Source organism: Larus michahellis, chromosome 12 (genome assembly GCF_964199755.1).
Source record: "Larus michahellis chromosome 12, bLarMic1.1, whole genome shotgun sequence".
Taxonomy (NCBI): domain Eukaryota; kingdom Metazoa; phylum Chordata; class Aves; order Charadriiformes; family Laridae; genus Larus; species Larus michahellis.
Window position 1 is genome coordinate 11,479,937 of NC_133907.1, and position 12,397 is coordinate 11,492,333.

General features: G+C 56.7%; 1 protein-coding gene across 1 annotated transcript in view; it reads left to right on the forward strand.

Moving 5' to 3' along the window:
* RBPJL (recombination signal binding protein for immunoglobulin kappa J region like) overlaps positions 1-10,645 on the forward strand; it is a 21,195-nt gene extending 10,550 nt beyond the window's left edge. The window contains exons 3-12 of the mRNA XM_074604803.1: positions 4,448-4,573; positions 6,177-6,247; positions 6,507-6,622; positions 7,514-7,688; positions 8,092-8,229; positions 8,760-8,869; positions 8,968-9,108; positions 9,453-9,608; positions 9,847-9,950; positions 10,340-10,645. Of these exons, the coding sequence (XP_074460904.1) occupies positions 4,448-4,573; positions 6,177-6,247; positions 6,507-6,622; positions 7,514-7,688; positions 8,092-8,229; positions 8,760-8,869; positions 8,968-9,108; positions 9,453-9,608; positions 9,847-9,950; positions 10,340-10,613 (1,411 nt within the window). The 3' untranslated portion in view covers positions 10,614-10,645. The remainder of the gene's footprint in view (positions 1-4,447; positions 4,574-6,176; positions 6,248-6,506; positions 6,623-7,513; positions 7,689-8,091; positions 8,230-8,759; positions 8,870-8,967; positions 9,109-9,452; positions 9,609-9,846; positions 9,951-10,339) is intronic.
* The last annotated feature ends 1,752 nt before the right edge of the window (positions 10,646-12,397 follow it).

Genomic DNA, 12,397 nt, shown 5'->3' on the forward strand with positions numbered 1-12,397 from the left:
TGGTGGGTAGCCAGCGATGTGCAGCTCTGCCCGACCCCTCGGGACTGAGGAAGGAGAAAATGCATTTCCCAGCTGGAGACAGGACAAAGCGCTGATTGAGGCCCCCCCACATTTGCTGCTGGGAAGGCGAAGGCTAATTTTCAGCTGTGGTGTTAAACACCAGCTCTCCTAAAATCAGGGAGGGGATGGCAGGGTCCGACCCCACCGAAGCCTCTCGGCGCCCGCCTGGGTTCCCTGCGTGCCCACATAGGACAGATGTTTCACGAGATGGTCCAGCTGTGTGTCTCCTGGGCAAAGCACACGGGGCACTCCTCCTTTTCGGCTTTGTTTCCCATGGATGAGGACACAGCAGCACGGCCAGGGAGTGCAGAACACCCATGGGTGCTCTGGGATTATCCCACCGGGGGCAGAGCCACCCCAGAGATGCTCCTCCAAGCGCCTTCGCACCCCCTCCCGAGGCACAGCCTGAGCTAAAGGGAAAAGCCTTCAGCTTTAGCGACGCCAGGCTGAGCAGGGAGGGGGAAAGCCTCACAAAAATCAGCGTCGGAGAAAGGTGGTGGCTCCCCGCTTGCTCTCCCCCCCGCCCCCCCAACTTTTTCCACATAATGCCCAACTGTGTGCGAGAGCAGCCGAGTCCCAGCTGAGACCTCAGGCTCTGAAAAGCAGGCTTTTAGCCTGAGCTCCCAGAGCCCGGCCTGTGCGGTGCTGCTAACATGACACTGAACTAACACTGCACTACAATCAAAGCATTTTAATAATTTAATATAATAAATGTCAGGAGGAGTGAATAATTCCCTGTAAGCCCGAGGAGGCTGGAGGTGCCAGAAGAAGCCAAGTGGGTATATTGAGCTGCTTTAGCAATAGCCCTTTGACTCTCTGAAGGTAAATTTAAACCAGATGATGGATGCTGGGTGGTCGCCTCGGTGGGCAGAATGGCGAGCACTGTTCAGAAGTGCGTCACCGAAACAATTTAGCCCCAAAATTTGGAAGGCAATGGCTGCAGAGAACGGACAAAGGAAAGAAAAACAAGTTTCTCAGTAGTCGTTCCTCCAGCTAGACATCAAATCTGAAGAACTCCGGGCTGCTTACCTGCCTTTGGCATGCACGTTCCCCACTTTAAGCAGTAAATAACATGTGGATAATTATTCCAGAAAGCTCTTTAATAAGCTCCAGGCAGTAACCCACGTGCCTCTGGTATTACGTGCGGATGGCAGGGAGCAGCGATACCGGCACAAGCCTGGCCCTGCCCCGAGCCGGTGCCGCGGGAGGCTCTGCGGAGCAGGCGTTGCTGCTGGCCACGCTGTCAGCACACGTCTTAATCCACAGGATTTGGCAATTTGCTCCTGAACACTCCCTGCCGCTGCCCGGCCTCCGTACCAGGGTGATCCTTGCTCTGCTGAGGGGTTAATGGGAGAGGCTCCCTCCAGCACCACTGCAGGATCCGCGCTTCCCCGGCCCACCATGAGCTATACGGGTGGGTGCTGGTGGGTGACACTTGCAGGGATGGAGCACGTGTCCCCGCAGCTGAGACACGAGCAAGGACCCAAAGCTACGCTCCTCGTTTTGCACTGAATACCGAATGATGAGACTCACCAGGAAAAAATCCACGCAGCCAGCCTGGTTCTCCCCTGCTCTCTGCCCGTTGTCTCTGACAAACTGAGGGCGAAATGCTGCTGGATGGAGGCATAATACTCATTTTTCACCACGTTGCATTAGTGTAAAAGAACAGCCAAGGTCAGGCCAACAAGGCAGACTTTTCCTTGATCCGTTTCCACATTTATCCTGATCGCAATCAGTAGTTCTGTAAAGAAAAAAAAAAGACTATTGCAAAGAGATTCCCAAATGGTGCTTTTAGATGAAGGGAAAAATAGCAAAGGTGGATCAAAGCCGAAATCACACTATACCTTGGCAGCAGAGCAGGGAGACAGCTCCGCATTGCCATTATGGAAAAAGATAAAACAACACTCTTGCAGGATCTCTTTGGCTGTGCAAAGATACAAACCAGTCAGTAGGTAGACTTGCTGAAAAGCTTCACCCCAGCCTTTCCAAGTACCTCCTCCTAGAGAAGGCACTGGTGGGATACTGGTTGGTAAAGCTCAACTGCAGGGTGCCGGAGCAAGACTCTCCCAGAAGGAGGGTTGGAGGCAACAGATCCAGCCCTGCTGTGGGGGCTGTTAAGGGTGATCCAAAGGTCTGTCTGGCAAAGGAGCTCCTTCTGCCTTGCCGTGTGTGCCGGCCGGGGCTGAGCCCAGAGCCCCAGAGCATCGGGGCTGCCGTGGGGAGAGGAGCTCGGTGGCAGCGTGTGCGCTGCAGTCAGGAAGGGGCTTGCCGTGGCCATAAAACCTTCATTTCTCAGACACAGAGCGGCAGCTAATGCTGTGGGTGACACTGGCACCGGCTGTAAATTTGATTTTGGCAGAGCTCTGTTGATTTATGTTTGCCGGTGATCAGGCTAACACGTCTAGGATAAAGAGCTGGGAACAAGGAGGGCAGGAGATTATATTGCCTGAACACAGCGGCGATGGGAAAATCGGTGGAGTGAAAAGCATCAAGTCCCCGTGGGACTACCCAGAGGAGAACGCTGGGTACATATTTGCTGGTATGGGAGATGCCGTTGTCTTCCATGCACAAACAGGAGAGCATCAGCTCCATCCACAACGTGGGAAAGCGGGAAGGGAAGGGATAGAAGTTTAAGACTAATTGTAATGTGGGTCCTAGAAGCTGCGAAGGGCGCAGCCTCTTTAAAATACATGTCTTGCACTGGGAAGAGTAAAACTGGCTGATGAGCTGGTCTCTGCTTGGGATGGCAGCGGTTGCTGCTTCCCTCCCTGGGAGCTTGCTCTGGCCTCCGAGCACCCAGCTCACCATGGCCTGCCTTGGGGCGCTTGGCAGGACACGATTTACCTTTTTTCACACATCACTGCCCTCAGTTATTCTCCATTTCTAGCCCATTTAAGAGCAAGAGAGACTGTTTTTAATGGGGGTGCTCCACTGGGTGCCTTTGGCAAGTTTTTCCCTTGCAAGAGCTCCCCATCCTCACCGCTTCTCCTCTGAGCATTCCCCTGGCACTTCCCGCAGTCCCCGTCCACTTTCTGCCGGTGGCTCAGCAGCGTGTTTGCAGCTGTCTTTGGGGCTTCCCAGCCTTCTCTGGTCACTGCTGTTTCTCTCTGTCTCGGATGCGAGGCCATCACTGTGCGGGGAGGTCATGAGTGATCCCAGTAGCCATCCATGGGAGGTTCAAGAGCCAGAGCCTGAAGCCAGTTTCCATACAGCTTTCTCTCTCCTGGGGATGCTGGATCTGTTTTGGGTCTGATGGTCACCCAGGTGGGTCTGAAAGCATCCCCTGGTCACGCAGAGCTGAAACACAGAGGCATTGGCCAAGTACCAGCAGGTATGAACACCCCTTTGGAGCAAGGCAAGGGAGCTCAGCACATGGAAGAAGTGAGCTCAGGCTTAAGTCAAGACCTTTTCATAACCAGCCAGGCTGGGTCCCCTTGGTAGGAGAAATTTCTCCTGAATGTGCCCAGCTGCAACGTGACAGACATCAGCAGATGTGCCAACGAGGGGCTCCTGCCCAGACAGCACTGCTTTCCCCTCCTCTGGTTACTTCTTATCCAGCCAAAGGTACCTGAGTGGTTTTGGGGATCTCCGTAGGGCAGGATGGTCTTCAGATGGGCAGTCTCGCCTCCTCTGAAAGCAAGGCAGCACCACAAAAGATCTCCCCAGTAGACACCCCACAACTCTCCCTTCTCATCCGCCAGTTCTTGCTCACGTGTCCCAGGCGGCAGAGCAGGGCACCTCGGGCTTGGACCCACCTCATCTCTCTCCAGCCGGTTAACGCCCAACCTACTAAGTTAGCAGAGTTAAATTCCATGTGCATGCGAACTCCTTCTAGTTAATAGAGCAGAAACAATCAGCAAAACCACCCACCTCTTAGGGCTCGGGGAAAAATGCAGCAATTCCCACCCAGCAGCCCTCGCAGAAGCCACCAGGCAGCTCCTCCCTGCGTGCCAGCTCCCCAGCCGGACTCACGGCTCAGCAGCAGCGCTTCCCCGCTCGCCAAAAAGCCACACGGCAACAAGTACACCAGGTGGAAAAACAACTTAATGATCAATTAGAGCACTGCCACCATCATGTGGGACTGGAATTCTTAGAAATGTGCATTTCAGAGCTACAAACGTAGTGCCCTCTGTGTGTGTGTTTGAAAACTGAAGAAGCCGTTACTCAGTTATCCAAACTTTACATTTTTCCATGCCAGCCCTGGTCTTGCAGCGGCTGAGATGTTCTCTGAGCTCCAGTGCTTTCCGATGGGAAAGCCTCCCCTCTTTTCCCCCCTCACCCTGCCATGCTGGACACGGAGGGATGTCCTGGCTCGGCGCAGGGCTGGTAGGGCAAGGCCTGGAGCCCAGTGCTGGTGTTACGGTGCTGGGGGACGTCTCTCTTGTAGGTCCAACCCGTACCAAACCAACCTGCTTCGAGACGGCGTGCGGAGGTACCTGCAGCTGCCGGCGGACCAGACAGTACTGATACTGCACGCCAAAGTCGCACAGAAGTCATACGGCAATGAAAAAAGGTAGGTGATCGCTCCAGCTTCTCCGGCAGCCACTTCCAAACCCAGCTACCCAAAGCTCCATTTCAGCCTTGCTAGATTTCTCTGATCCAAGCTGGTGAAGCAAATGATGTGGCATATCCTGTCTCCATCCATTCATAACCTCTTGACATCCAAAACTACTGTTTAGTCTTGAACTAATGATACTAACCTGCATCCAGCCCAGTTAGCCATTCCCAGGGGTTAGGTTCCTCCCATGACGCACTGAAGATCAGAAAGATGAAGTAAAAGAAGGAAATAAACTATCCACGAAGAAGAAGGGGAAAGGTTAGCGCTTTGGAAATCTTGTCTTAAAATCTGAATGGCCACAGCAGGGACTGGGGCGTTTCCATCAATGCCCGCAGTCTCCAAAAAAGCAGCTATTTTTGAAAATCCTTCCCGCACTGCAAAAACACCTTGAGGTTCTGGCTCGAATCTCCAAAATTGCCACTCCTGGGCTGTGACGTCAGACTGTGGCCCTGTAATATAATTAATCCTCCATTAATCCTTGTGATATAAATAATCCTCGGTTATTCCCAACTACGGAGCAGCTGTGAGGCGACGAGCTCTATCCCTGAGGCGCAACCGCACCCGGACCCCAGCCACCCCCGGAGACAGCTCGAGGCTGTGCCTGCACAGTCCTCATTGCAGCCACCCTCCTGCCAGGAGCTGCTGGTCCACAGCTAAAGGTTTTATTTTGGGATGGGGTCTCCCAGCCAGGAGGGAAGCCCCCGTGTCACTGAACCTCGGGGACAGCCTCCTCCTCCCCCTGCTCCCGACCCCGGGCAAAGGATGAGCGTGAAAATCAGATGCCAGGTCTGGAGAGGGAGAGAAAACAGACTCCCAGGTTAAAGTTTAAAGGTGCTGATGCTTTTTTACCTTCACAGGGGGAGGCAGGGGCCCGTGCTGTAGCTGACTTGTTTAAATAAATCCGTACCGAGGACTTTAGGGCTATGAAATATCCACCACCACCCCCCCAAACTGGTGTTTTCTCTGCTAGCGCTTTACCCAGTATCAATAGAGGATGAATTTGCACCATTCACACAAGTGCAAAGACAGTGGAAACCCAAATAAAACATAGGAAAATAGGTTTCCAAAACCCTGGCTATAGATTTATTTGCATTGGGCTCCAAATCTGGCTGTGAATGCAAACTCTGTTCCCGACCTGCCGGAACTCCCACATGGCAGACGGGCAGAGGCAGGGAGCCTCGTCCCTCCTTGGCTCCGGGCAGGGCGGGGGGGGCAAGGCCCTGTCCTCCCCTCCCGGGGCCTTCCTGTGGCCGGTGGGCCCATGGCCACCAGCGGCACCAACAGATGTGTCAGCCGCCCCGGGCTGGGGCCAGACCCTGTGGCTGGAGGCAGCGGAGCCCAGTTCCTCCAGCCAGCCCTGTCCATACCCCCGCACCGAGAGGTTCCCAGCCCCCCCCACGCCCCCGCAGCACCACGTACCTGCCAGGGTGCAGGGCTGCTCCCGGCACTGGAGAACCCTGGATGAAGGTCTCCGCTCTCAGCGCAGCCATCCCAACACCCCCGAGCACTTTTTCTGGATGCTGAAGTGCAGTAAGAAAACGTCCTCTCGTCTCTGCAGGTTTTTCTGCCCCCCACCTTGCGTTTACCTGAGCGGGCCGGGATGGAAGTTAAAACAGGAGCAGATAAAAGGTAAGCGCCGGGCGGCAGTCCTGGACCTCTCCTCCCTCCCTTCCCATGCCACGGAGAGCTGCCCTCCACCTCTGCAAAGGATGGAGTCACCCAGTTTATTCTATCTTTACCCGCCCAAAACTCCTCTTTCCCCCTCGAGGCTGAGCCCTCTGTGGTCCGGTCCCGGGGAGGGCTGGACCCTGGGCCACCCACCATTCCAGGAGGAGCTGAGCCCATGTCTGTGTGGGGGCTGAAGGGTGTTTCTCCCCATCTCTTCCAGCCAGCGACCTGGGAGAGGCGGGATTTCGGGTGTGCGGGTACATGGGGCTGGACAGCATGGGCAGCAGCCTGATGGAGACCCAGAAGCTCAGCTTCGAGGAGCAGCCGGACGCGAAGGTAATGCCTGCCGCTCCCCGGGGACCCCGCTCCCGCAGGGGCTGGGCATTCCCTGGTGCCACCCCACACCCTGGGATGTCACATCATCCCCTTCCTTGGGATGTTGTGGTCCTTCCTTCCTTCCTAGCTATCGCTCCCCGCTCCTGCTCTGCTGCCCTGTTGTGGCGCGAGCCCAAGCAGCTGGGCAGCCTCCCCTGCCTTGCCAAGAGCCCCATCTTTCTTTGCCACCATCTTTTCAGGTCGGCAGCCCCGTGGCAGGCAAGCTGCCAAAAATTGCACAGCTCCCTCAGCCCCGATAGCTTCTCCCGATGAGCAGCACTGCCACTTATTGCAAGACGAAAGCCCAGTCTTTGATTTGCTGATAAACAGCTAGAAAAAAAACCAACAACACACCCCGACGGATCCTGAAGTTCAAGAGCTTCAGCAGAGATCTGGCGTCAGAGATCTGGCGTCTTTTGATAGGAGAAAAAAAAGAAATGAAAAAAAAATAGCATTATCTGGGGTCCCCAAAGAGCGCAGGGTCTGAGTCGGGCCAGAAACCTTACAAAAAGAGCCCTTGTTTGCAGCGCTTGCGTTGCTGCTAATGCATGGCCTATCGGCCAGGACGGCGGGGAAACCATAAACCCAGGGTGATTTCTCATGTTATGTGGGATAAATCACACGTGAACATTCATTTCCATGAGGAATTCTCTGCCCCCAGTGTAAATAAAGCCTCTGCCGAGCCCCAGCTCTTCATTCCACCTGTAATAACATCTCTGGTCATTTCCCCCTTTAACTAACCCGGGGCTCTTTGAAAGGGGGCTATTATGTCCTGGAGGGGCGGTGAGGAGGGTGAGGAAGGCTGGCGGGGCTGGGCTGGAGGTGCCCACAGCCCCTCTCTGCCCCTGGCAGGGCTTCGGCTGTGCCAAGGCGCTGTACATCTCGGATGCGGACAAGCGCAAGCATTTCCGCTTGGTCCTGAAGCTCTTCTTCAGCAACGGGCAGGAGATAGGCACCTTCCACAGCAAGCTGATCAAGGTCATCTCCAAGCCCTCGCAGAAGAAGCAGTCGCTGAAGAACACGGACCGTGCGTAGGGGGGGGTGGCTCTGCGGGGAGGAAAGCGGACGCGAGCCCAGGGTGGGATGCTCTCTGCGTGCTTGCTGCTTGGCTCCAGAGCGGTCCAGGCTGGATCCAAAGCCCATGGGCACCTCCAAAAGAGGATGTATCTGCACATATGTGGCATTTCCAAATGGTTCACCCACCACCATGTGTAATGCCCCTATGCCAACTTGCTCCGCACACCGTGGGCTTCACCTGCACCTTTGAAAAGCCCAGCTGGGGCCCTCATATAGAGAAAGGCAGCAGGGGGATGCTGGCTCCTGCCAGGCTGGTTACACCAGCAACCAGGACTTGTCCTCCCTTGGCTTGACAAAAGCTGTAGTTCAAGCACTGCCCCGGGAAGCACTAAAGCAGCCACCTCTCCCCACAGTCTGCATCTCCTCGGGCTCCAAAGTCTCCCTCTTCAACCGCCTGCGCTCCCAGACCGTCAGCACCCGCTACCTCTCCGTCGAGGGGGGGGCCTTCATCGCTAGCGCCAGGCAGTGGGCAGCCTTCACCCTCCACCTGGGTAAGGAGCCTCGTGGGGCCACTGCCTGCCCCCAGCCCTGGCTCTGCCCTCCTGCACAGCCAGTTCTTGGGGGTGGAAGGGGTGGGAAATAGCCTGGGGATGGGGGAACCTGGCTCAGGTCTCACCTCTGCCCGGTGTTCCTGGTGTGGCTCTGCAGCCCATGGCCGTTTCCCGCTGGCTTTGAGGGTTCGCATCATGCCCTGAAAGCACACAGGCTGTGACCGGGGCAGCAAGAGCCATACCAGTCTGGAGGCTCATAAATCCAAGCAAGTAACTTGCCTGGAAGAGGCCAGAGCCCAGAGAATCCCTGCCCAGCGGTGTCCCTGTGAGGTACCACATCCCAGTCCTGCTCTCCCATGCTGGGCTCCCAGGGAGCAGTGGTCTCTCCAAGCAGTGAGCACCTGCAGAGCAGAAAAAGCAGTAAGAAAGCACCAGGAGCATGGCCAGACCTGTGCATAACAAGGGGGCCCAGGTTAACCAGCTCCTGGGATGCTTGAGGGGGTGACTCTGCCTTTCTCCTTCCCCGCAAGCCGATGAGCGCCGCACACGGAGCGAGTTCCCCCTGCGGGAAGGGTATATCCGCTACGGCTCCGTGGTCCAACTGGTCTGCACAGCCACCGGCATCACCCTGCCTCCCCTGGTAAGCTTCCATCCCTGCGGGTGCCAGGCACATGGACCTGGCTGCTCTGTGCCCCCGAGGGATGGGTACCATCCCTGGGGTGCCGCTGCTGCCTGCAGATCATCCGGAAGGTGACGAAGCAGTACGCCATGCTGGATGTGGACGAGCCCATCTCTCAGCTCCATAAATGCGCCTTCCAGTTCCAGGGCAGCGACCGCATGTACCTGTGTCTCTCCACGGAGAAAGTGATCCAGTTCCAGGTATGGCAGCGTGAGGAGGGGGTGGGGACCCCGGGGGTGCTCCCCATCCTCTCTCCAAGCTCCTCTGCTTTGCTGCTGGCTGGGGAACATGTCACTGGGAAGGGTCTTCCAGCAAAGCGGGGTTTGCATCCACGTTAAGGTCAGAATCACTGCAAAGCCATCTGCTTCCAGCTTGCCTGCTTAGGTGGGAACATCATCACTGAGCTCTTTGTGAAGGCGTCGTGACCCCCATTTCCCAGTGAGCGAAGCAGTGGCTTGCTGGAACCGAGACACTGTGGGGCAGAAGCCAGGCATCCTGGCCCTGGCCCCCTGCAGTGCGTTTGGAGCTGTGACACTCTCCGCAGGCGTCTCCCTGCCCGAAGGAAGCCAACCGGGAGCTGCTGAACGACGGTTCCTGCTGGACAATCATTGGCACCGAAACAGTGGAGTACACCTTCAGCGAGAGCCTGGCCTGCGTCCGTGAGCCCGTCAGCCCCGTGCCGCTCATCACTGCCCTGCAGGTAGGCACAGTGCCAGCTGCGGGCCACCCCCGCCTCTCCGTCAGCTGCCTCCAGCGTGGCTCCAGCTCCTGAGCCCTTGCGCCGACGCTTGGCCTCTCCCGGGTTTGGGGTGCTGTGGGAATGCCTGGGTCTGGACCGCTGTGGTGGGGACGGGACACGTGGGCAGAGCATCCTGCGGGAGAAGGAATCCGGCTCATGGCACCACGTAACGCGCTGCTGTGTGCTCTGCCCGTCACAGCTCACGGGCGGCGGGGACGTGGCCATGCTGGAGGTGCAGGGGGAGTATTTCCACACACACCTCAAGGTCTGGTTTGGAGATGTGGAAGCAGAGACCATGTACAGGTAACGCAGCCGAGGGGGCCAGGGAGTGGGCAAGGAATAGCAGCTGGGTTTGGGCTGTGCTGGGCAGCTCTGGGAGGGACGTGGCTGCCAGCTTTGGGGACAGGGACGTTGGCACTGCCCGTTCTGTGGGATCAAGCATGAGCATTGGGAGGAGAGGCAGGAACAAGTCTCACTGGTGCCTCTGGCTCTGGATGCAGTCTGGGGGACAACAGGGACCTCAGGGGCTGCAAACAACCAAACAACCCCGGCAAGGGGAATGAAACACTGGGGAGGAGAGGAGAAACTCTGAGCTCCAGGCTGGAGGAGACATGCCAGCACTCACTGACGGCTGCTCCTGCACGAGGCCCTCCTGGGCTAATGCACGTTTTCTTCTCCTGTGCTGTTACCAGGAACCCCAAGTCCCTCGTGTGTGTCGTCCCCGACGTCTCTGCCTTTGGCAGTGACTGGAGGTGGCTCCGATACCCCATCACGGTCCCGCTCCTGCTGATCAGGGAGGATGGCCTCATCTACTCCAGCTCGTTCACGTTCACCTACACCCCGGAGCAGAGTTTCATCCCAGGACAGCAGGTCCTCTCGGATGTCCCCCAAGACTCGGACAAATTACTTGACAGCATCCATCAGGAGTTCACCAGGACCAACTTCCACCTCTTCATGCAGAGCTAGTGATCTGGGCAGGCAGAGGCTCAGCCCCACCGCCGGCCCCAGGGAAGGGGAGCAGCCCTGAGTCCTGCCGGGGGACCCCATCTGGGGATCGGGGTGTCCCAGCCAAAGGGTCCTCCCCACACATCAAATGCCCACCGAGTTACTGTGATTTGCTGACTTGTCTCTTCGTGGCAGCATCTCGCCCTGCTGAGATCTCACATGAGACCATCAATAAATCAGGCTTCAAGGACTCTTTACTGATTCAATTGCTTCTTTACTCACCTTCGCGATTTACCTCCCGTGCTGGCACAGAGCATCACAGCTCCCTTGATGTCCTCAGTCCATATATTCAAAGGCCGGGAGGGATGATGAGCAAACGCGACCTTAAGCGTTATTGATCTCTACCAGGAATCCCTGCATCGCTTCTGTGCTTTTCAGTAAGGAGGAGCTGATTTCCAGCAGTCAAATACTTGGTACCAGATGGTCTGGTTTTTTTCCTAAGAGGCCCAAACAGGGTTATTTGAAAAAGGAAACGGGAAAAAGAGAGAAAGAAAAACTAGCGTAAAACCCAGCCCCTTCCTAGCTGGCGTGGCTCTGCCGAGCTCCGCTGTTTTACACACTTACGCGCGTGCACACACACACTTAGACACACACAGAAATTGCAGTGCTGGCATCAGCAGGAAACTGCTGATCTGCAGATGCCATAAAAAGAAACCAGGTTTCTTGGAGCTGGACCTGAGCATTACGCGGAGTCGGTCTTACAGCTTTATTTAAGTCTTCAGATCTCTGTGGCATCAAAAGGCCCATGGTGTGCCTGGAAACCTGCTGGTTTGGCAGTTGTGAGCTGGGTTTTGAAACAACCCAACTGCCAAACCCAGGGAGGTGTTTAACCCACGCTGACCTCGGCGGCAGCGGGCAGGGAGTGGGGGATACATGGTGCCCCACCACCTGCAGCACCCCAGGAGCACAGGGCACCCGGACCCCCCCACGGGCACCCCTGGCTCATCGCCCGGCTTACCTGCGTGTTTTGCGCCATCCAGTGTGTTTCGGATGCCAGCACTGCACCGACAGCCCCGGCCTCGCCGTGTGCGTCCCCTGCCACGCTGCAGCTCAGGATGCTGAATTTGGGGCTGCAGGGGACCGACGGCCTCGTGTCACCCAGCATGAAGATGCACAGATGCACCCAGCACGAAATGCTTCCCCAAAAGCATTTCTACCCCCATGTCACCATGAAGAGCTGGAGGCAGTGAAAGGATGGGGCCAAGCCTTTCCGTGTCTGCCTGCATCCCACGCAGGAGTGGCTGGAGCCTGCGGACTCCTCAACCTGCTCCCCTCCCTCGGAGCCCGGGGCATAATTCACATTTTATGAATGGAAAGCACCCTCAGCTATATTTAGCATCAGCCTGGTCCTGAAGGGCAGGAGAAACATTACTTGTTGACTTCAAGGGCTTGGAACAAGCCTGCCTTGTTATGTTTACGGCGCAGCGCTTTGCTGGAGAGGCCAAGAAAGCACCGAGTGGCTCATTCTTGAAGCCTGATGGATTAAGCAAACAGCCGCGGTAATTCAAGCCACATGGGGAAAAGGGAGAGGTGGCGGCGGGTGGGCTGGGGGCGCCTCCAGGGGCTCCTGCCTTCCCCCGACCAGCCGCGGGCTGCTTTTAGTCTGCTTTTCACAGCGGGACCCGCAAATGGAAACAAGGAGCTTTGCAGCTTCTGGAGGAGCCACTTCCCTGCCACGGGGAACATATGCTCCACGTCGCGGCGGAGAAGCTCGTAGCACCCGCAGAGCTGTTTATTTGCATAAT